This window comes from Papio anubis, chromosome 3 (assembly GCF_008728515.1).
Source record: "Papio anubis isolate 15944 chromosome 3, Panubis1.0, whole genome shotgun sequence".
Lineage (NCBI taxonomy): Eukaryota > Metazoa > Chordata > Mammalia > Primates > Cercopithecidae > Papio > Papio anubis.
In genome coordinates, this window is record NC_044978.1 from 122,658,184 (window position 1) to 122,681,442 (window position 23,259).

A 23,259-nucleotide genomic window follows, 5' to 3' on the forward strand; every position below is an offset into this window, starting at 1 on the left:
GTTCTCCTGAAAAGAAAGCTGAACGTTCATCTATAAATCAAGAAAATGGCACTGCAAACGCTCTCAAGAATGGCAAAACAAGTCCAGCATCTAAAGATCAGCGGACTGGAAAGAAAACCTCAGTACAGGGTCAAGTGCAAAAGGGGAATGATGAATCTGAAAGTGATTTTGAATCAGATCCCCCTTCTCCTAAGAGCAGTGAAGAGGAAGAGCAAGATGATGAAGAAGTTCTTCAGGGGGAACAAGGAGATTTTAATGATGATGATACTGAACCAGAAAATCTGGGTCACAGGCCTCTCCTCATGGATTCTGAAGATGAGGAAGAAGAGGAGAAACATAGCTCTGATTCTGATTATGAGCAGGCTAAAGCAAAGTACAGTGACATGAGCTCTGTCTACAGAGACAAATCTGGCAGTGGACCAACCCAAGATCTTAATACAATACTCCTCACCTCAGCCCAATTATCCTCTGATGTTGAGGTGGAGACTCCCAAACAGGAGTTCGATGTATTTGGCGCTGTCCCCTTCTTTGCAGTGCGTGCTCAACAGCCCCAGCAAGAAAAGAATGAAAAGAACCTCCCTCAACACAGGTTTCCTGCTGCAGGACTCGAGCAGGAGGAATTTGATGTATTCACAAAGGCGCCTTTTAGCAAGAAGGTGAATGTCCAAGAATGCCATGCCGGGGGGCCTGAGGCACATACTATCCCTGGTTATCCCAAAAGTGTAGATGTATTTGGCTCCACTCCATTTCAACCCTTCCTCACATCAACAAGTAAAAGTGAAAGCAACGAGGACCTTTTTGGGCTTGTGCCCTTTGATGAAATAACGGGGAGCCAGCAGCAAAAAGTCAAACAGCGCAGCTTACAGAAACTGTCCTCTCGCCAAAGGCGCACAAAGCAGGATATGTCCAAAAGCAATGGGAAGCGGCATCATGGCACGCCAACTAGCACAAAGAAGACTTTGAAGCCTACCTACCGCACTCCAGAGAGGGCTCGCAGGCACAAAAAAGTGGGCCGCCGAGACTCTCAAAGTAGCAATGAATTTTTAACCATCTCAGACTCCAAGGAGAACATCAGTGTTGCACTGACTGATGGGAAAGATAGGGGCAATGTCTTACAACCTGAGGAGAGCCTGTTGGACCCCTTCGGTGCCAAGCCGTTCCATTCTGCAGACCTGTCATGGCACCCTCCACATCAGGGCCTGAGCGACATCCGTGCTGATCACAATACTGTCCTGCCAGGGCGGCCAAGACAAAATTCACTACATGGGTCATTCCATAGTGCAGATGTATTGAAAATGGATGATTTTGGTGCCGTGCCCTTTACAGAACTTGTGGTGCAAAGCATCACTCCACATCAGTCCCAACAGTCCCAACCAGTCGAATTGGACCCATTTGGTGCTGCTCCATTTCCTTCTAAACAGTAGATACTTCTGATGGATTCTTGGCATTAACTCCTGTTTCAAGAAAGTATGAATAGTTTCATGAATTTGAAAGAAAATTTGGTAGCTCTTTATATCATTCATTATTAAAAGATCAATCAGAATAGGTGATTTCTAAATAAACCAAATAGAAAAATGAAGTATCTCTGCAGGGTAGGAACTTGATGCCTCTTCAGGAGAAAGGGAGCTAAACTGCAAGCTCTAACGAAGGGTTTCTGCTACTGACATCACAATACAGAAATGCAAGTGTGGTACTTCCAGTGAAAGCACATGGCACCTTTCCAGGTGTGTAGCCACTGAGAAGGGACAGTAAAACTTATTTTTGATATCCGAATGTCATTTTTGTGTGCATATCCCTAAAATTAGGGTTATTTGTACATACACTAGTTACACTTGTGAATTTTTTTAAGGTCTCTTCTAATTTCCAGACAGTTAAAAACAGTCTAGTTATCTTAAAGCATTTGAAAGTAATTATCTGGAGAGTGCAGAGATTTCAGTCCATACACCTTTCTCCACAAAGCAGAGCCAGAAGTAACTGACTATTGTGCCTAAAACTCTGTTTCATTTTTAAAAACAAGTGCCATTAATATGGAATATCTAATGATAAGCATATGAAATAATGTGTAGTTAATTAGCGCAATTTAACTATTCCACAATTTACATATTTCAAAGCAATGTTATACATGATAAATATAATTTTTGTCAATTAAAACAGAACTTAAAAAATGGACTATCGCATAGAAGCCTAGAACAAAAATATGATGAGAAACACCTGACATTTGCAAAGAAATTATAAGAAGAAAAAATGATATAGAATAGAAAATGTTCACTACTTTAGAAACACTTTATGAATGGCTTCTTGCCCCAAACTTTTATTGTCATGGCCGTAATAAAGCAGATTATTGGAAAAATTGGAGTGAGGACAAGGGTTATATAAAAATTTTATAAGAAAATATGTAGCGGAAACTGAATTTTCAAGACATTTACAATGTGAAATCATGTTGCATTTAATAATGTACTTTATTAGCAACTTCACCAAATATTCCCCAAATCATAAGCAACAATTATTTTTATTAGGTTTGGGGGGTGGAGTAGATTTAATAAAGTGCACAGAACGGCGACACCCACAAAGCCTTATATAAAGGCAGGATTCATGCATCCTGCTGCAAGTACCTCTGCACTAATACACCAGATCCTAAAATGCATATAAGGTGGACTAGCATCTTAACTCTGCTAGTTGATTGTGTCTTTACTGAAGAGAACCCAGCTACCAATTTGCCTTTTTTTTACACCACAAATCCTAATTAGAAACTTGAGATTTTATAGAAATCATTTAATGATAGAGATTACATATGTGAATTAATGTGAATATAGTGTCTGTGCTTCCTGTGTCTGTAACTATTTTAAGTTATAATTGTGCTGTGCTATCAGATTAACATTTGGAAGTTTCTAGAACAGTTAATGCTATTTACAGAAAGGAGTGGACACTCATCAACTGGCACTCTCTTTGATTTTTATATTTTAAATTAACTCTCTTCGAACCCAATTAAAGTATATTTTATGAGTAATTTTATTAGGAATCTCTTAATTATAGTGCCCCAATGGGATAAGCTATTTGCCTCTTTTCACAGTTCTGAACTTGGAAAGAAGCAAAGTATATGTAACTAAACCACTTATTTGTCTTTTTATTGCTTTTTCCCTTCTTTTATATGCTAAATCAAATACAAATTTGTGGATAGGGAAGCAATATGTGAATCACAATGTAGCAGAGGCAGACCAAGCATTACATTATTATTTAGAGTTGTACTTTTAGAGCTGGACTGCACCAATTACTTGTCCTCGTGCCAAAGGCAAATGTGTTCGCACCTTTTTTTTTCCTTCTGATTCTCAGGTTGATTAATATTGCTAATGCAAATGCTCAAGTAGATGTTTAAAAACTTTACAAAATAGATTCAAGTGATACTTTCTTTTAAAAGTGAAGAGTTGATGATTACACATAGTAAATTCATGAACTACAGTAGGTTTGTATCAAACAATTTTTTTTAATGAAAATCTGTTGAGGTGTACACAATATGCTTCTTCATTGTATTAGTCCTTGGTCTCTGCTAGACCTCACGAGTTTCATCATTTAGAAAAGGGGTAGAGGATGAACTAATGTGGTCTCCTTCAGATGTAAACATGAAATACCTAGAGTTTTAATTGCTTTTCAATACACTGAATAATTTTAAATGATTCCGACACAGATGTAGACCTTTTGGCTTATAAATTCTGAGGAAACAACTCTGACAACTTAAAATATTTACATTCTTAATGTTATAACACAGCACAATGACTTTCTTCTTTCAAGATTGTAGCTCAGAGAAAAGATACAGGATTCAATTGGGGGTTCAACAGGATATAAATGGAGAGATTCCTTTGTGTTGTAGTAGAGGCATTTTCCTAAGGAGTATAGATTTATATTTTGCATTTTCATTCATCATCCCCCAGAATCATGGTCAAGGTGTAGGTCACTCCACACAGCTGATGCTCAGGTTATTCCCTTGTGAGAATTATGAGAATAAAGCTCCCAAGGTATGTGAAAGTGCTTAACACAGTACCTGGCACACAGCACTCAGTAAAAGTTTGGCTCTATGATGGGATGGTTCAATTCTGGTTTAAGGAAGTAAGAAAGGTTATATATATATTTATATTTACCACTAAGCAAATACACACACACACACACATATGGGTTTTTTCCCCTAATATTTGGGTGTCCCCTGTGCTTCTTTAGGATGTAGTTATAACTAAACCTGTTATACTTGAACATCACTAAGAGAAGTAAATTATTATGAAGCTAGCAAAAATCTGAGGCCAAAGTTGTTTCCTAACAGCTTTAATAATGCTTGTTGATTTTGAATAATCCTTTAAAAAGTGGACCATTTGCTTATTTTAATATTATCACGTCAGTAAAATGTTAGTATTAAAAAGATCAGCTTTTTATGGCATTGAAGAATGTATCTGCTAAGACACAAAAATTGCATGGTAAGTATATTAGGTGGAGGAGGAAAGGTTGTAGGCTGGATGAAAATTTAACTGACTAGAACATTTATTCAGGAGTGTAATTATTTTCCCTTACCCCAATCCCTGTGTATGTGTTGCGCATAGTTATGACATTATCTGGATTTGCAAATAGACACAGGTTTCATTCCTACCCTGTCTATTGTTTAAGAGTGATAGACTGTTGTTCTCTTGCTGGTAGAAAATCTAAGGTGGAGCCCACTCTTCTCTGCTGAAGTTCACCAGGCAGAGCGGTTTTGTTACAAGTCAGCTACTCTGCTTGGTTTATTTTAGGTTTTGGTACTTCACGTAAGCACTGTTAGAAGGTACAAGTGTATTAATATCACTAGTTTTGAGGAGCTTGGGTACATTTGTTTTTAATATATTTAGAATGTGCAGTAAACTTTTTTCTCTCATTTTTTTTTCTTTTTAGCAAACTTGTTATTTTAGGTCCAATTATTGAGTTGACAGTCTACTGTGAGAATGAGATGACATATCTACTGTGAGAATACCATAAATGACGAATAGTTTGAGAACTTTTATACTCAGTGGTGTTTTATATATTAAGATAAAAATATGTACACACATGCATGTCACATCTCTCTACTGTGGAGTTAATGTGAATTTTTTAAAAATGGAATTGCAACCACAATCATATCTAAGAGAACATTCACTCCTAGTGAGGGTTTACAAAAGCTACTAAGAGAATAAGGTAGATGATAATGCAAAGGGTCATGATTGGGGTTATTTTTGTTTTATTTTAAAATTTATAGTGCTACTTTTGAAAGAATTGTTTTTATGACTGTGCTCTTTTTGTGATTGAAAAGTCATCTAATAGAAGCTGTATAGAAGCTACTTTTTAATTGCTGGCAAACAGCTTTAAGTGCACTTTCTTTGATTACACTTCCATTTTTTGTTAAACTTGAATTTTCTGAAGCCTTTTATGTACCACTAAGCAAATAACTTTAACCTTTAAATAAATCAGATTTACATCTTTATTGTATTTCTACTTGTTACAAAACATACTTGCTGAAGTAACTTCAGTCCTCAAATATCGCTGGGAAACAGTTATGAGATAGACTCAGTCTCCCCTGCCATCCCCTTCCCCCTGCCATATCTAATTAAGCACTAACTGATTTTATTACTTTATTGCCTTTACATTGCTTATTCTTTTTGACTGAATTCTGTCCCTGATTCACTATATTTTGTTTGAAATTTAAAGTTATTTTCTTACTCTATTTATCATACCTGTTTTAATCTGTTTTCTTTAAATGCAATAAATCCCAAATGGATTGCATATTCTTTATAATCAGTGACTTTGGAGTTTTTCATTATTTGTCTTATTACGACGTTTGAATGTAAACTTCTATTCAAATTCAGTTATTTCATTCACACCACAAACATTAAGGACCTATTATGTAGCAGCTAGTGGAATAGAAAAGTTTGTAAGATTAGATCCCTATTCTTAAGGAGCTCACAGTTTACAATTTAGGTAAGAAAACCCATTTGACTTAAAGAGTTTTTGCTACAAGAACACTTAACAGAACGACTTTTTCAGTGAGTCATAATTACTGATACTCAGAGCGATGACAGTAGGCAAAAACTATTCTGTAATGCCTTCTGAATAACTTGTTTTGTAGCTTCCACATTATAAATTTTAAAAAATCCTTAAAACCTGGTAACATCTTTGGTTGAATTAATATTGGTTATTTGGTTAAATAACATTGTAATCCTCAATTATATCAGAAGAGAGGCTATGACACATTAAAGAGAAAACCTGTTTATTGGATTGATGGACTAAGTTTGGCATCAAGGTTATAATATTATGTATTATTCCACAAACTGGAGTCTTTAGATTGGTAGCCTGTGGAAAGGTTCATCTTATTTTTATGAATGAACTTTTTTTGAAGTTGTGTGAAAAAGGGGGCTTTGTATCTTTTTAATGAATGGTACAAAGCAGCAAAATAACACAAATGATCAGAAAAGTTCTATTAATAAAGAATAGTTTGCAGTGTTACTGTTCAAATTCAGTTATAGTTAACTTATTTGAGATGAATATATGCTGCAATTTGAGCTATTTATTTTGGATAATGAATACCTTTTTAAGGAAGCCCAGCTCAAGCATCACATGTAACATGTAGTTAATATTCTCATATTGAAAGCTTGAACGTTTGGTGTTACATATTAAGATAGTTCAAATGGTTGCCACAATTGAGATTACATGCATGTTAGGTAGTATTTTGATCTCAGATTTTATAGAGCAGGACTAGAACCTTGGCGGCTGTTCATTTCAGCTCTCTTGAGGATGGAGGTTAATTTTTCACAGGAAACCCCCTACTGCTATTTACCTCTCCCTTCCAAAAATGTTTTCTTAAGGGTAGTTTCAGTTCTGGATCATTATCTCATTACACTACTTGGGAATTCTGGTACAAGATCTCAGAGGACCGTATCTACACCTCTTCAGTGTAAACACAGTTTTTGTGATAATACACATAGAAGGTATTTCTACCCCTTCTCTAATAGGTGAGCTGATTCTTTACACACTTGGGCAGAGGAAGAATTCCCAGGAATGATGATTTAGAGTAGACAGGGACCTAATGCAGCAAAGCAACTAGCAGGAATTCAGAGGAATAGGCTTTGCCCCTTGACATTTAATACAGGGCAAAGTATTATCTAGTAGGTACCTGCCAAATGGAGAGTTGTATAGTTTTATGGCAGTCAATCACAATCTTCAAATCGGATATTCTGTCCAGGTGGGATGCCATAAGATGTGACAGACATTCCCTGAATCTTCGTTCCTGATTCTAAAATATGATTTTAAAGCTGTTATGTATTACAAAGAATGACAAGCAGCACTTAAAAATATTTAGTAAACCCGGTTTATTTACATAATACATATTTTGTCATGCAGCTTACTGAATTACAGTTAGTGTAATAACAAAAAAAGACAAGCACTGTCTTGCTATTTGAAAATGGCTTAATATAGAAAGATAATTGTTTCTTAAATGAGTTAACCACAACCATATAAATTGCGAGACAATTTAAAACAGCCATAGATAATTTTAAAATGTACTTGTAAAATCTGTAGGCAAAAGCTTTTATAGTTCACACATTGGTAAAATTAAAACCAGTCTTTTTTAGTACTGTAACTGGATAGTATATTTTAATCTTATTTTAATCTATAAAAACAAAAATAAATATACATCATTACAAGGCTCAGATTTGTAGACAACTTTAAAATATTTTTTAATGTTAACAATGTCTTCAAAATTTTACCAGTAGTGCTGTGCACACAGTAGGTGGTCATTAAATGCTGACTGACATACAGAAGTGTTTCTAGTTGACAGCAATCCACATTCATTCATTCATTCCCTACTTTATAATAAATACATCAAAGCAGTGAAAAAATGAGAGGATAACTTTCTTACAATATTTAACATTTTCATAAAAAGTTGAAATGTTTACACGGAACAATTTTCCTACAGAAAGACCTGTACACCCTTTAAATTCAAAGAAACACTGATTGAAAAACACAGTATGCTCTTTTTATGTATTAATTCAGATGGCAAGTATTAATTCATATAATAATACAGGGATTGCAAAAATTGAAATGATTCAATTTTTTTTATTTTGACAAAGTTTTCTAATAAAAATGGCTCCACACCTAAAATAATGACTTTCCTCTCATTTTTAACTTAAATATAACTACTCAGTGTCTTTTGTTTGGCCAAAATGACAAAATATCTATTTAAAGGCAATAAAATCATGTAAGCCAATAAGGGATGTTCTAGGAGAAATATATCCTACTACTGTTGCACCAAAATCTTCTATCACTTAACATATGGATCAAAATTTTAACCTTATAAGGTAAAATAGCCATTTTCAAAGCAGGGTTCCATCATCACGATGGGTAAGACATGGTGTTCCTTTACTGAGCCTCCTGGGGGGAAATTCTCTTTGCTGAGATACTAGCATGGGGAATTTATATTCCAAAAACACTACACTGGAAAAGAAACACAACATTTCACTGATGTATTAACTGAGGCACATTAAAGTGACTTTCCAAATATCATATGTACAAAAGGCATTTTGGGAATAAGCTTCATCATCAATTAACATTTTTTCTGATATTCAGTAATTTTGCTGTTCTGAAAATACACCAATATTTAAAACAGCTCATGTCAACTCATTAAGAAACTTGGGTAATATTTTATATTTCAATAAACAATGTAAGTTTTTATGAATGTCTGCTTTAAGGGATTTAATGCATATGAAAGACCAAAGAACAAGAGGGCTACAATGTATGATAGGGCAGTGAGATCTATTTTTTTAAGTATATACAATAAAGAGAAAGTTTAATGCTTCAGGTCCAAATATTAAGTGTTTATCAAGATTCTGAGTTATCAATGCAATGCTAACACATGCAGAAACCAAGGACTAGAGCACAGGTGAATAAGCGTATTATCAAATGGGGTATCTGCATGACTTTGTTCTAAGGCTTAAGGTTCATTTCAGGGTCAAGACAGGGCCATCTAGATTCTATGGCCTTGAAAGTAGCACCCATAAAGCTGGGAACCCCCATCACTGGATATTCAGGACTAAAAATTCAGAGAGTTGAAAGCTCTGGAATTTTGGGATCAAAAACCTGCTGTAATCCACTCACAAGAATTCAGTTATTATATGGAATTAATATCTGGAATTAAAATGTTTAGGTGGCTAATGACTATGTTGTTTGATCATATAATTTGTGTAATCCTGTACTTAGTTTCTAATGTGATTCTTATCTGATAGAAAATGACATGTTCTTTTCCTCTTCTCAAACCTTCTCTCAACTTGCAGGAGAAGTTTAAAGCTTTTGTTCTGGAAAACTAAAATATCTAATGTTCTTAGGGAGAGAAGAACCTATAGCTAAAGGATATAATCTCTGAAGTGCCAGTTTCTCACAAATCATGTACTTAAAAGCTAGTGATTATTTAAAATCACTATCCTAGCTTGCATTAAGCATAGGCTGAAACAACCCTTGACTTGATTAGGCACTTAAACTTGGTAATTTACTGAAAATAGTTAAGCACATAGGATGACTCCATTTTCTAATGGAGATGAGCCCTTCCTAAGGAAATTAAGCTGGTGCTAAGTAAAATGAATCCTATTTCAACACTAGTTTCCCATTCATCATTGTTATTCAGATATTTCTTATGATTGCCAACTAATTTTCACTTTCTGTACAAGCAGCAAATTAGTAGTTTTAAGGGTTTTGTAAAGCAGCTATTACTACAGATCCTTAAGTATACTTTTTTCCCCCATTTTTATAAAGTGTTACTCAAAGAGGAAAAAGGGAAAACGAATGGGAATTTTAGAAATAGTGGGGTATACAATTCCCCATTATATATTGCTTAACAACTGAATTCACCAGGTGGCCATACCTAATTCACAAATGTGAAACATAGTCAGGACAAGGCTTGCTATGTCTGTACTGCATGACATACACTGTTGACTGATGCCACCAATATAACATCACTACTGCAAGGATATGCCATATTTGGTGGCTTGATCCGAGGTAGTTTAGTTGTCCTGGAAAGAAGGTAGAAAAAAAATAATATTGATTTCAATATGTTGATATTAAAGGAAAAATATATTTCTTGGAAGTATAGTTTAGCAGAAAAATTTTCATAGTCTCAGAGTGCCTAGAGACTAACTGGAGATCCAAATGTTTTTAAAAATGGATCAATTCATATTTGGGTCTAATTTTAAGGTTTTATTTATTAAGTACACAGGTAAACTTCAGAAATGCTCTTCCAAGTGTGTTTTCAAAATCTAACTTAATTTCAGGAATTTGACCTTATGCCTCCCATGTCTCACATCTAGCAGAACGAACAACAACAAATTATTGAGAGAGGCAAAAGAAACTAGATGTTAAAAATCACGGGGTGATTTAGGTATAAATCTGCGAGAAGCAGATATACTGTTGGGTTTCGATATAAACCTACTAGAAGCACTTTTTATTTCAAGCAGGCGTGCAAAGAAAAAGTGCTGACCTGAATCCTGTGCTCTCTAACTAATGGAATAATCTGCAGGATGTAATTAGTAATGGCTTAATTAACTAAGGTTATTTCATATACAACTTCAGAGAACAATTTAATCTCTTTGTGGTCAAATGTTAAATTCTAAGAAGATTAAACAATTAACATATGGAAAACTTCTTGATCTCTCTTAGCAAATAACAAAATACAGAGCTATAATAATTTCAATGTAAATAACATACTCATGGTACTTCTATGGTCATATAATGTAAATATTCTCTAACCTCTCTTTTTTCTTACCAATCAGTACAGTACATAGATTTTAAAGTGTATGTCAACAAGATTCTTAGCCTTTTTTGTACCATGGACTCTTTTGACAGTCTAGTGAAGCCTACAGACTCATTTTTAAAAAAACAAAATACAGCAAATATTGATTATCTAATACAACTATCAGAGGTCCACTCAATTTTATCCACACACCTTGGGGATCCTTGGACCCATCAAATGCCATTGTATTGTGTATACATTTTTAAACATTTGACCTGAGCTGAATGAAAGCTTTTAGGTTAAAATTTATTTTATTTCCCAGTGGCCAGCTCATACATGAGGACTTGCCAGAGATAGTTTCTAAGGCATTTGTACATGAACATTTGAGACTATCACTTTTCACTGTAAAGACTTCTAATTTTTTAGTTTCTGTATCTCCACTGCTCTCATGTACCCGAACTCAACATGTTCTGCTACATAGGGCACATTTTATGTCAAGTATGTCTCGGGGAAGGTTAAGTTACAACGAGTTTGATTGTTTATAGATGTTCTATATTAAATGACTGGTAACTCCTGATCTGAATATTTTAAGGCCTAAAACCCACTATGGTCATAATCACATAGAGAGTTTTCATGGTTTGGTGTTCTACTTATCTATTATAAAGAAAATATAGAATTTTAAAAAGAATCATTAATAAAGTGATACAAAAATATGTTTTACCAGAATTGTTTTCTGAGGGAAATTCTGGCCCTGCCTGGAAGATGGGTGGTCTTCAATTCAGTGGCATGTCCTAGATCTGTTCCCAAATCCTCCTGTTTACAACTCAGGTTTTCCCCTGTATTTCCGTTCTTGTTTAAAGCTCAGTGGTGAAAAACCAAGTATACAGAGGAATGCCTGAGGATCCGTGGGATGCATTGTTTAGGCCAGGGTTTCTCACCCTTTCTTCTTCCCCAACACACGTGATGAGTGGGACAATCCCTTCTCTGATTCACCGTGGAAGTGATTCTTAACCCAGGAAGAAGAGGGGATAAATTTGCAGTTTAGATTTAAACTGCTCCCTGACTTTTAGCTCTCCAAACTGAAAAAAACATCAGTTTTATGCACTCTAAATGTTATTTCTGACCCATGCCAAAACTTACCTGGATTTGCGTCACTCTGTCTCTCACTAAACCACATATTTCACTTATAAGACCAGGGCTGGGGGACATAGTAATAACTGCTGTCATTTATTCAGTCCCTACTAATTGCTAGAAACCTGGTTACATGATATGTGCATTTTCTCATCTAATCCTCATTAAACTGTGTTATATGCATTTTTTCATCTACTCCTTACCATAACCCCAGGGGGGCGGAAAAAAGTATTTCCATGTTTTAGATAGGAAACTGGAGCTGAGAGCGCTTAAGTAACTTACTTAGCTCACGTAACTAGAAAGTGGTTGATGTGGGTCTTGAACCCAAGCAGTCTGACTCCAGAGCTAAAGTTCTCAAACAAGCAAATACAGGTTTTGGAGACTGTTGTTCACTCCACCCAGTGTCCTCTTATTTTCCATCTGAAAATATTTTCTTTGGAATGAAGAACAAAAAAATCTATTGGCTTGTGTATCTTGGAAACACAAAGACTCTTAACTTTCACTATTTTCTTCCTAGTGCTGGGTGCCAGGAAGCCTAAAGCCAGCTTTGTCACCATTATCTATTTTATAGACCCTTTTGATGTACATATTGTGAAGTGATCCTACACCTCACTTATTTTCACTATCTTTTTCTGGAAACATAAAGACTCTTAACTTTCACTATTTTCTTCCTAGTGCTGGGTGCCAGGAAGCCTAAAGCCAGGTTTGTTACCTTTATCTTTTTTATAGACCCTTTTGATGTACATATTGTGAAGTGATCCTACACCTCACTTCTTTTCAGTATCTTTTTCTTACTGTCCTTTGCTTCTTATTTCTTGCTTTATATATCTCTGCATATATAAATTACTTTTAAACAACCAGCTGGCATATAAAGAAGTAAATGGTAGTTGACGGTGTTCTACTTTTTAAAAGAAATAGTGGTTGGGAGTCAGAAGACTCAAAAGTCTAATGTCAGCTTTGTCACTAGTTCATAACCACAAAACAGTGACAACTCCACCTACTGGACTCAACTCACATGGTCAGGATGAAAGGAAAAGTTGTGAAAGCCCTTTGAAAGTTTTAGGTAACATTTGGAAAGAGAGGAATCATTTCCATAATCAATAGTATTAAAAAATGAAACTAAGTTTCGATGCTGTGATGCATACACCTTGGGCATATATTTAGGATAACAATACAAAACTGCTATAAAAGAGACACCTACCTGGAAAGTACCGCTCTGGGACTTTGGAAATGTAGAATAGGAAAGCAAGAAGAGCAATCATATACATCACAATTACACGGGGTGCAAAGTCCTGAAAAGCAAAACATGTTTTTTTACAGATCTTCCTGTTACTGAACTCCAGATTTATTACGAATCTAATAGTTGGATTTAAGATTGTTAAATCTGAATTGTTTTGCAGACTGTCTCCAATAATGAAACTTGTTCTCATATGCAGGAAGCAGTCTGCAAGAATGGAGCACAGAGAGTGCTCTAATGGTCAGGCTCCTAAAGGGGCTGGAGCTTTAACATGCTGAAGTTCCTAAGGGCACCCAACTCCATCTGCAACATAGGTATATGGGTAGAATGCATATGGAAATAGAGTTGGCAGGTAAATAAGCAAAGACACTGAAGAACAGGAACTTATGGCTGGAAAAGACCTAAGGGGTCTCCCCAAGACAGAAATCTGTTCCAATATCCCAGATAAATGGTCCTCTTGAATACTACTATATGAAGCACTTTGTCTCACTGCTGACACAGTATTGAAAAGACTTTCCTGGCCCCGAGAAAATCCAGCAAGCTATCCTTATACATATTGTTCCTAATACTGGTTATAAACCTAATTTACCAAGAACTCATTTAATAAGGACAGGCTGGGTGCATGGCCTATGCCTGTAATCCCACCACTTTGGGAGGCTTTGGCAGAAGGATCGCTTGAGGACAGGAGTTCAAAACTAGCCTGAGCAACACAGTAAGACCCCTCCCTCTAATTTTTTTTTTTTTTTTTAAATTAGCTGAGGACAGGAGTTCAAAACTAGCCTGGGCAACATAGTAAGACCCCTCTCTCTACAAATTTTTTTTTTTTTTTTTAGCTGGGCATGGTGGTGCATGCCTATAGACCTAACTACTTAGGAGGCTGAGGTGCGACGGCTGCTTGAGCCAAGGAGTTTGAAGGCAATAGAGAGACTCTGTTTCAAAGAAATAAAAAATAAAGACAAATTTCTCCTTCCTCTTCAAATATGAGAATCATCATAACCCTCCCGAACTCCTATATTTTTCAGATTAATCAACCTCAGATTTCTCAAACATTCTAGAACACAATTTGATCCTGCCTCCCAAGATTAACCCTTCCAGAACTTTTTATCTTTGTTAAAGTGCCCGTCTTTCCATCTTTTTTAAAATTAGAGCTTATCAAACAATTCTGTGAAAGTTTCCCTTTGCTTCCTCACTGGAAAGATCTGTGATCATATTAGGATTCCATCTTTGAAAACTATTATCTAAGCCATCTTTCCGTTTTAAGATTTCTGAATACAAAAAAAAAAAAATCCCTTTTTTTTCCTTAACTTCTCTAAAATTCACTGACTATTAGACCCATTAGGGTCTTATTCTTTTTGTCATTATAAGCTTAAAAGGAATGTGTTTATCACATCCAAAAATTTTGGTCACTTCTATGTCAACAATTATTCCAGTTGGAATTTATCTACAGTGGCAGTTCCCCATTCCATTTTCTTATTATAAGGGAATCAAAATAGTCAGAAAGATGTTTTCACAGATAGGAGGATTACTGATGTCTCTCATCACTACTGTCTCACCTTTCTCCCAATATCCTAATGTATGAAGACATCATTACCCTTGTCCTCAAATTGGCCAAGTGGCCACATTATATCACTCAATTGACTCTGTCACAGAACTTCCTTTCTTTTCAGCTGTACACCCAACTGTTTTCCACTATGCTGTTGCCAACTTCATGCAAATAAATGTAGGCCTACTAATGGTCTCTCCTCTTCTAATAAAATCTGATTCTTTTGAATAAAACCCACCCTTAAAGTCACACATTCTAGAGAAAGGGTACCATTGCAACGAGTAGATGTGATTTCTGTCAGATTTCTTGGCGTATTTACTTGTATTAAAAATTCTCAAGTTTACTCTCTAGTGCATACATAGAGCATTTTTACAATGATCTCTAAGAATGTAAGTCTTATTTCAAATCCTTTTCTCAAGAATCCTGAGTGCTCACTGAGACTCTTCCTAATGCACATCAACTGTTCCCCCATAACACCTGATTCTAACAAAGAGCTCTTCTTTTATTTCTCAATATATTGTCGTCGGTGGATTGAACATGCTTCCCTGGCTCCAGCTACCAATACAATGATTTCCAAATCTTTATTGCAAGTGTCAAACTCTAGCTAAAATCCCAGATCCTATCTCTACCTTTGGGTACCCCAAACTCATCGGGTCCAACATAAAAATCCTTCCCAACTTCCCTTCACCCCCTAAAAGATCAGCTGCTCCTATTTCTATAGTTGTGTTATCATTGGCATTATCACTGATCCAGCAGACAAAGCTAGAAACTTTGGAGTCCTCCTCCACAAATAAGGACTTGGGTATTTATATACTATGGGTAACAGAGAATAATAATGTATTCTTTTACAGAAAGACAACTCAGAGAAAAACAGTATTCAGATTTTACCTCAACTTCTGCAAGGTATGCTTATTTATATGACTGTGAAAATTATGGCATCAATATGCAATTACAAATATGTTCTCAAATGACAAACATCCACCCACTTGGCCTGATTATACTACTTTACCCACAAAGAGTAAGATTGAAAGGGAAAAAAAGAAAAAAAAAAAGAGAAAAATATCAACTACACTCAACCTACCTGTACAATAGGAGCACCAATTCCTCCATTGAGCCAAACCCAGTGAAGAGTAGGAATCACTCCATATCCCGAAACAGAACAAAAGATGATAGAACGGAGCCTTTGCCATTGCTGCGTGAGGTAATTGGGATGAATCTGCGCAAAGAACACTGCCAGGATCATAGCAAGCACTGTGATCAAGTATACCTGACGCCAGTACTAAAATGAAAGGAAATCACAGTTTAATTCTGTTATTAACAATAAGGGAACTGAAAAAGTAATTTTGGCTTTTACACTACAAATTCCAAACTCTATTTACTTGGTATTTGCATTTCAAATTCGGATTATCTCCCTTCCTTAAAAAATATGTTCCATACAACTTTTAGGTTGGTCACAATGACAAACCAAATTCCAAACTGAGCTGGTAAAAGACTACATTTATTCACACAAAAGCATTTTCTGATTACCTATTACATGCCATGCACAGTTCAAGTCCTATAAAAGCAAAGATGACTATGACATGAAGTCTCCCAGCAGTGAGCTCACAGACTATGGGAGGGGCAGACATGTCAACAAATGATTATAATCTTATGGTAGATACTGTAACTGAGGAACAGAACACTGCAGAACCACAGAAGAGGGAACAATTAACTTTACTTGGGGTAGCTAAAAAATGCTTCATAGAGGAGATGACATCTAGGATTTTGTGGGAAGACAGAGCTCGCGAGGAAAGAGAACAGCAAACGCAGCAGGAAGTTTTGAGAAGAAAGGCTGAAAAGGCATACTGTTAGGCTAAATGTTTTGAACTTCACCACACTGGCATTGGAGGAACAGCAGAATTCTTTAAGAATAGGATGACACAGCTGTTTTTCAAACTGACTTATTAGAAAGACAACTCTGACATCAGTGTAGAAAATAGGTGACAGGAAACCAGCTAGAAAGATAATAGTTTAGTTTATTCAAAGAGAGAGTGGGGGCTTGGGCTCCTGTTGAATAAAGTAGATGTGAGCGCCAGATTTAGGAGGCATTTTTGAAATAAGCTTAAGTCTTAATGGCTGACTGGATGTGTGAGAGGGCAGTAGAGGAAAGCTTGACTGTTTTTAGCCCGAAAGGCCACATAAATGGCTTCTATTAATGAAGCAAATGAACAAAGATGATCCAGGTTTGCTGTGTGTGTGATGGGGGAAGAGAACAGGGGCATGAGAGAGCACACACTTAGCTTAGGTTTGAAGGGCTTATGAGATATGTAGGTATTTAAATAAGCACTTAGCTGGTCTTAAAGTCAAAAGTCACATAAGACAAGAGTTCTTAATCTGGGCACCAAGGACTTTTTTGGGGCTATTAACTTCCTGAAATCAAATGTCAGATTGTTTGTTTAAGTGTGTGCCCAGAAGTACATTCTACTGGATTTAGGGTCCACAGTTTTCAATCTCATTCTGAAAGCAGCTGTGTTCCTTAAAAGGTAAAACGAGTCTTTTATAGGTCTACAGCAACTGAGTATTTGAAAATGATTAGAAACCAGATGGAAGAAAGCAATTTTTCAATGATCATGGACTGACTGTATCAGCTCCAGTAGTTCCCTTATCTGTTTAATCTATCTTGGACTTTTAGTTTTTCTGGTAAGAGATTTACAAAAAGTATCTCACTTTGATGTTTAGCAAGAGATAAAGGAAAACAGTTTCAGAGAAATACAGAATAAAATAAGCAAAAGAATTCAGATATTACATGGTTGTACTCACAAGCACCTGGTTATCAGTATGCTCTAATTTTTTAAAAACATATAAACCGTTTCATGCAAAATGGTTAAGTTATGAAAGCTGGGCAGAGCTAAAATCAAGTCAATTTACAACAAGGTTACCTGCATATATATTTAATTATGTGCTTGTGTTCCAAAGTGATTAGGCCTAAAAAGCAAATGGCTCACGTTTAAGCAGCTACAATTAATAATGTTCTTACGTATTCAAGTCAAATTTATGATTTTTCTCTTCACTAATTTTGACACCAGATATGTTGACAGTCTTCTCTGTCATTGTGTAGAGACAAAGGTCCTACTGAAAAATCCCAAGCAATCTGAGAAATTCCACACTGCGGCCAATCTTCCCAATAAGTGAAGGCTGAGGACTGTGCCTCAGAGTGGTCCCCAACCTTTCTGGCACCAGGGACTGGTTTTGTGGAAGATGATTTTTCCATGGATCGTGGTGCGGGGAGGCAGGCAGAGATGGTTTCAGGATAATTCAAGTGCATTACATTTATTGTGCACTTTAATTCTATTATTACTACATTGTAATATATAATAATTATACAACTCACCATAATGTAGAATCACTGGGAGCCCTGGGCTTGTTTTCCTGCAACTAGACAGTCCCCATCTGGGGGTGATGGGAGACAGTGACAGATCATCAAGCATTAGATTGCACAACCTAAATCCTTTGCATGTGCAGTTCACAATAGGGTTTGTGCTGCTACGAGAATCTAATGCTGCTGCTGAACTGACAGGAGGCAGAGCTCAGGTGATAATGCGAGCCATGGGGAGTGGCTGTAAACACATATGAAACTTCCCTGGCTCACCAGCCCACTGCTTACCTCCTGCTGCATGGGCTGGTTCCTAACAGGCCACGGACAGGTTCTGGGGGTTGGTGACCCCCAGATATGTAGGGCACCTGCAGATACCTGCCTTAGAGCACCTGTTACATGGTGGGCCTTGGGCAGGACAGGCTCTATTCTTTGTGATTAGGACTAGAAATAACTAGTAGGTATACTGCTCCTGAGGGAGAAGCTCAGTCTTGGTTCTGAAAGGGAGGTAACCAAAAGGGCAAAAGAAAAAACAAGAGTATGGTAGAAAAACAGGAAGAAAACAAAATAGGGTGGAAGGGGACTTTCTGAAAGGGAGAATTTGAGATGTACTGACCCCATGGGAACATTCAGTTTGTCTTCTTGGCTGGAACATGAGGTGATAACTTAGGGTTCACTCCATAAGGTTCGGTTGGCCAATATTTTTAGGTCAGGTGCTGTATTATCTGATTACAGTGTTGCAAATGCTGCTTTGCACAAGGCAAAAACTGACTTTTGTGTGAACTTAGGGACAGAAAGCAGAGTTGATCCAGAACTCAGAAAAGACACATCTCACATTTGTTAAAGACACTCACTCCTATCTGGTCTGTCTTACAAGCCTACCCCAAACATAAGACTGAAGACAGGAAAACATATTTTAGAGAAGAGTAAGGGCTAATAAATGCAGACACATTTTCCTGTGGTTTTTTTTTTTTTTTTTTTTTCACTGAGAGGAGAAAAAAGAAATGGAAAGCAGTAACCAACCTCATAATTTTAACAAGTGTGAATTTTAACTTCAGTTCTATAAACACACAAATAAAAGATAAATAATGTGAATATTTGAGGAACCATGCAGCCATATAGATTTAGTGAAAACATTAATAATTTAATGTCTACATTAAGTTTCAGAAAATAACTGTATATATATTTTCCAATAAAAAATTAGTAAAATAAGTATAGAACTGATAATAGATGTTAGAGATGACAGGGCCATTTTGAAAAATAAGTTTATGCTTATACAAACCTCTTCTACTTATTCTATAAGTTAATTATGTACTTATTAAGAAGTTCAAAAGAACCAAGGCAAGAAAACCCAAGACCTATACGAAAGGTAGAATGTAAAATGTTTCAATCTACTTACGTTATTACAATAAAATGCGTAAAATACTCCTGAGACATAGCAGCCCAGTATTCCAATAGAAATTCCTGCATAATCTAATGCCATCCATCTTCGACATGTTTTTTCTGACCGATGGCAGGAAAAAAGATGATAGCCCACAGAGCAGAGCATACAGACCTGTGAAAAATAAAAACAAATCTTAACAAAGTGACTGAAGAAACTAAAGCAACTTATGCATGATGTTCAGGGAAATAGTTAAAAGGCTAGGCTTTCAATTCAAACATTTATGGGCTTGGATTCTAGCTCTGTGCCTTACAGTAGAGCGAGCCATGTCATTACTCTAAAGCCTCAATTTCCTCATGGGTAATGTGGAGATAATAATGAGAAAATTTAAAATAGCTACATTAAAAAATGAAAATTATAAATAAATAGCACAGTAATGGGAAAGTTATACAATGCGAATGTTTTAAAACTATCATCTGAGGCTTATTTTGATCCATGAATTTGTTTTTAAAGAGTATTTACTATAGAAGCAATACATATCCCTAAAAAAATCAAAGAACATAAATATAAGCCACTCTTAATCTATTCCCCAGAGGTAGCCAGTGATAACATTTTTTATGTGTCTTTCCAGATATTTTCAATACATATGTCAAATACCTGTGATATATTAGTCTGTACACATGCACTCATTATATATATATACACACACACACATACACATTTTAAAATTAAATGAAATCACACTATGCATTCTGTTCCACAATTGGCTTTTTTTTTCAGTTAAGAATTTTCATGTCTGTATGAGATTCACTGGATAGAGTTAACTTTTAATTTCTAAGGTAAACACAGCTTTATTGCCTTCAAGAAAAAACAGGCTGGTGTAGTAGTGGCTCATGCCTGTAATCCCAGCACTTTGGGAGGCCATGGTGTGAGGATTGCTTGAGCACAGGAGTTCGAGACCAGCCTGGGCAACATAGGAGGACCTCATTTCTATGACAAACAAACAAACAAAATTAGCTGGGCATGGTGGCATGCACCTGTGGTCCCAGCTACTTGGGAGGCTAAGGCAGGAGGATTACTTAAGCTTGGGAGATCGAGGCTGCAGTGAGCCATGAGTACCCCACTATGCTCCAGCTTGGGTGACAGTGAGACCCTGTCTCAAAAAAAATAGTAATTTAAAAAACAATCATGACTTGCTAACTTTATATGGTTGCCAAACTGAGAGTAAAGCTAATCTGATTCAATCAGCTGCTCTGATAATTGATGAGGTTTCTATGGCAGAATGCCTTTCAGCCATCAAGCACCTGCCGTGTGTCATACATTGGAGGTGATACAGAATCACTGAATAGTACAGTAACAAATCCTACTGTACTTCAGTGCAGAGCATAATTGGAAAAGGTGGGAGGATATTGACTCTGTGAGGGTACATGTGCATTTGGAGGGTGGGACTGGTGGGAAGAAAAGAGCATCAGAGAAGGGCTGTTCACCTGAGGCGGATTTTAAAAGTTGGGCTGGCATTCACCAAGGACATAAAAAAAGGTGTGCACATATTTACGGCTGGGGGGCAGAGATTAAGGAAAAGCATCATATTCTTTATAATATGATTATGACATGTCCTACACATTAATGGGTTTTAACTTCAATATTATGGGTATAATATGATATGCCTGAAGATTTTAAGTGCCCCCTTACAGAGGTGTGGACTAGAAGGGCTGAAACAGGAGGTTATAGGAATAGCCCTGGAGAGCACGTACTAAGACAGTGACAGTGGGGTGCAGGCAATGGGACAAACAAACAATATAAAGTAGGTACAACCGATAAACATTTTGTAAGCAATTGCTAAGGCAGTAACATGGTCATCCAGCTATTAATATTTTATATTCTGGTCATTAAACAAATCTAGTTACTATAGACTCAATATCAATATTCAGTAACAATGTACTTTGTCACAACTTCATTGCTTCATCAATTGTCTAAAATCCTTAATAGTCTATAGCTTTTTGGTTACTAAGCAACCAACCAGTAACTAACTCTAAGTTCGTTATTTAAACGTAACTCTAAGAAGCCTGGTTATTTGTTTTCTCAGATTATCCTTGAGATTAAGCACCATAAATCAGGAGAGCATAAAAGCGTATATTTCTCATTGATGGGGAAACATCCCATTGCCACAATGTTGAATGACACAAGAGCAGGTCGCAAAATAGCAAGCAGGGATGACTGTAGCTTGGAAGTAGGTAGACAGGTAAGTGAGCAGGCAGGTAGGCAGGTGCAAGGTAGCTATGCATACACAAACATACACATTTGGGTTAAACTCATTGTTTAACGCAAATGTCCAATGTAGTTACCTCTGAAAAGTGGAATTTCAAGTGACGTTTTCTTCCATAAACTTCTGTTTGCCTAAATTTCTACATGATTATATGTTGTAGTAATAATTAGAAACAAAAATAAAGCTCACTTCATTGTGAAAAAGAAAATAAAAAGAGGAAAAAGAAAACTATGGGATCTAAGGGAAAAGTAAAATAGTGTTAACAGAAAACCCCAGATTTTAAAGTTAACCCATACCTAGTATGCCCTGTTTAAGAAGGAATATGTTATTCCTACAGCTCCTTTAAAAATGGACTGAAAGATAATCTGGGAAATTGGGTATGTCTCAGTTATAATGGAAAGTTTCCTTCTATGGAGTATCTCACTCCATCAAGGTAGACAGGTAATTACAGTGTTACATCCCACATCGAAGCTCCTTGGCCTGATAATAAAATATCTCATGATTTGATCCCTGCCAATCTCTCCAGCCTTATCTTTCTCCATTTTCCTAGGTTTCAACCCAAAAACCAGTACCTGCAAGTCCAGAAAGTGCTAAGAAAGTGAGTCTTGCTTCTTTTTTCCTGCTTAAATGCCACCTCACTGTCTCTTCTGCACGCCTACAAGTGGCTTGACCTTTATACCAGATTGGTTCTGTTCAGCACTGTTCAGATACTAGCATAGTATCTGGATGTATATAGGATGCATTCAACAAATATTTGTTAACTGAATGTAAATGGATCAAATCTAGCAAAAGGCATTATTGTATTCTGACATTCTTCTCCAAAATACAAATACCCTGGAAGGTTCAAAGCCCCTGAATTACATTCTACTGTTCAGAATGTACTCTATTAATCTGATTGCGAGGAAAGCACTAAAGCATATAGAAGCATAGGAGTGAGAAAAATGTTATGTCTTTTAATATTAAATGTAAATCGTCTTTTAATATTAAATGTAAATCAATATTAATAAATACATTTACGGTTTACTACACTGTCCACTGACCCTAAGAATCTGAAAAACTCAGATGAACAAGTTATAATTTGATAAGAAGTGGTCTTTTCAAGTAGGGAAGATGTGCTCATCTGTCTTGAGTAAGTTGTACAGCATATATTGTAACAATGATCATTGCACTAGCAATTAGGAGAACAGGATTTTACTGCCCTGCTGAATAATCCTGGGCAAGTCACGGTAATACTTTGGCTCTGTTTCTTTATTGGAAATTGTTGTAATTATTTAATCCTTTTAGTTTTGCAATGTATTGTTTTCTTACGTCAATACTGAAATTAATACACATTCTCTGAACTAACATCAGCTGTGGCAGGTGGTGAAGGCATAAAGAATAGGCCTCAGCATAAAGGAAAAGAGCAGAGATTCTCAAAGTAGATAATAAGCATATAACTAACAAGAATAGAAGCCAGTTTTTACTTAATGATTATTAAGAGTATGTTAATCTATACTGAGATGCACCTAAAAATTTAAAAAGAAATTGATTCATTTACATTACAAAATTGGTTATGGATTGTAAGGGACATTTTGGCTGAAATCAGGG

At 36.2% G+C, this 23,259-nt stretch overlaps 2 protein-coding genes across 9 annotated transcripts in view; one reads left to right on the forward strand and one right to left on the reverse strand.

Annotated features, from left to right (window-relative positions):
• Positions 1-5,784, forward strand: part of BMP2K (BMP2 inducible kinase) — a 142,545-nt gene extending 136,761 nt beyond the window's left edge. For both annotated transcript variants that reach the window (XM_003898716.5, XM_009206875.4), the window contains one exon: positions 1-5,784. In XM_003898716.5, the coding sequence (XP_003898765.2) occupies positions 1-1,424 (1,424 nt within the window). In that variant the 3' untranslated portion in view covers positions 1,425-5,784.
• PAQR3 (progestin and adipoQ receptor family member 3) overlaps positions 1,269-23,259 on the reverse strand; it is a 27,354-nt gene continuing 5,363 nt past the window's right edge. For 2 of the 7 annotated variants that reach the window (XM_003898717.3, XM_021938474.2), the window contains 4 exons: positions 19,425-19,580; positions 15,755-15,952; positions 13,095-13,185; positions 7,339-10,046 (listed from right to left, as the gene is read on the reverse strand). In XM_003898717.3, the coding sequence (XP_003898766.1) occupies positions 9,904-10,046; positions 13,095-13,185; positions 15,755-15,952; positions 19,425-19,580 (588 nt within the window). In that variant the 3' untranslated portion in view covers positions 7,339-9,903. Of the gene's footprint in view, positions 1,455-7,159; positions 7,280-7,338; positions 10,047-12,175; positions 12,327-13,094; positions 13,186-15,754; positions 15,953-19,424; positions 19,581-23,259 lie in introns of those variants that run through there. The other 5 variants (XM_009206879.3, XM_009206876.3, XM_009206877.3 and 2 more) reach the window with 5 other exon arrangements.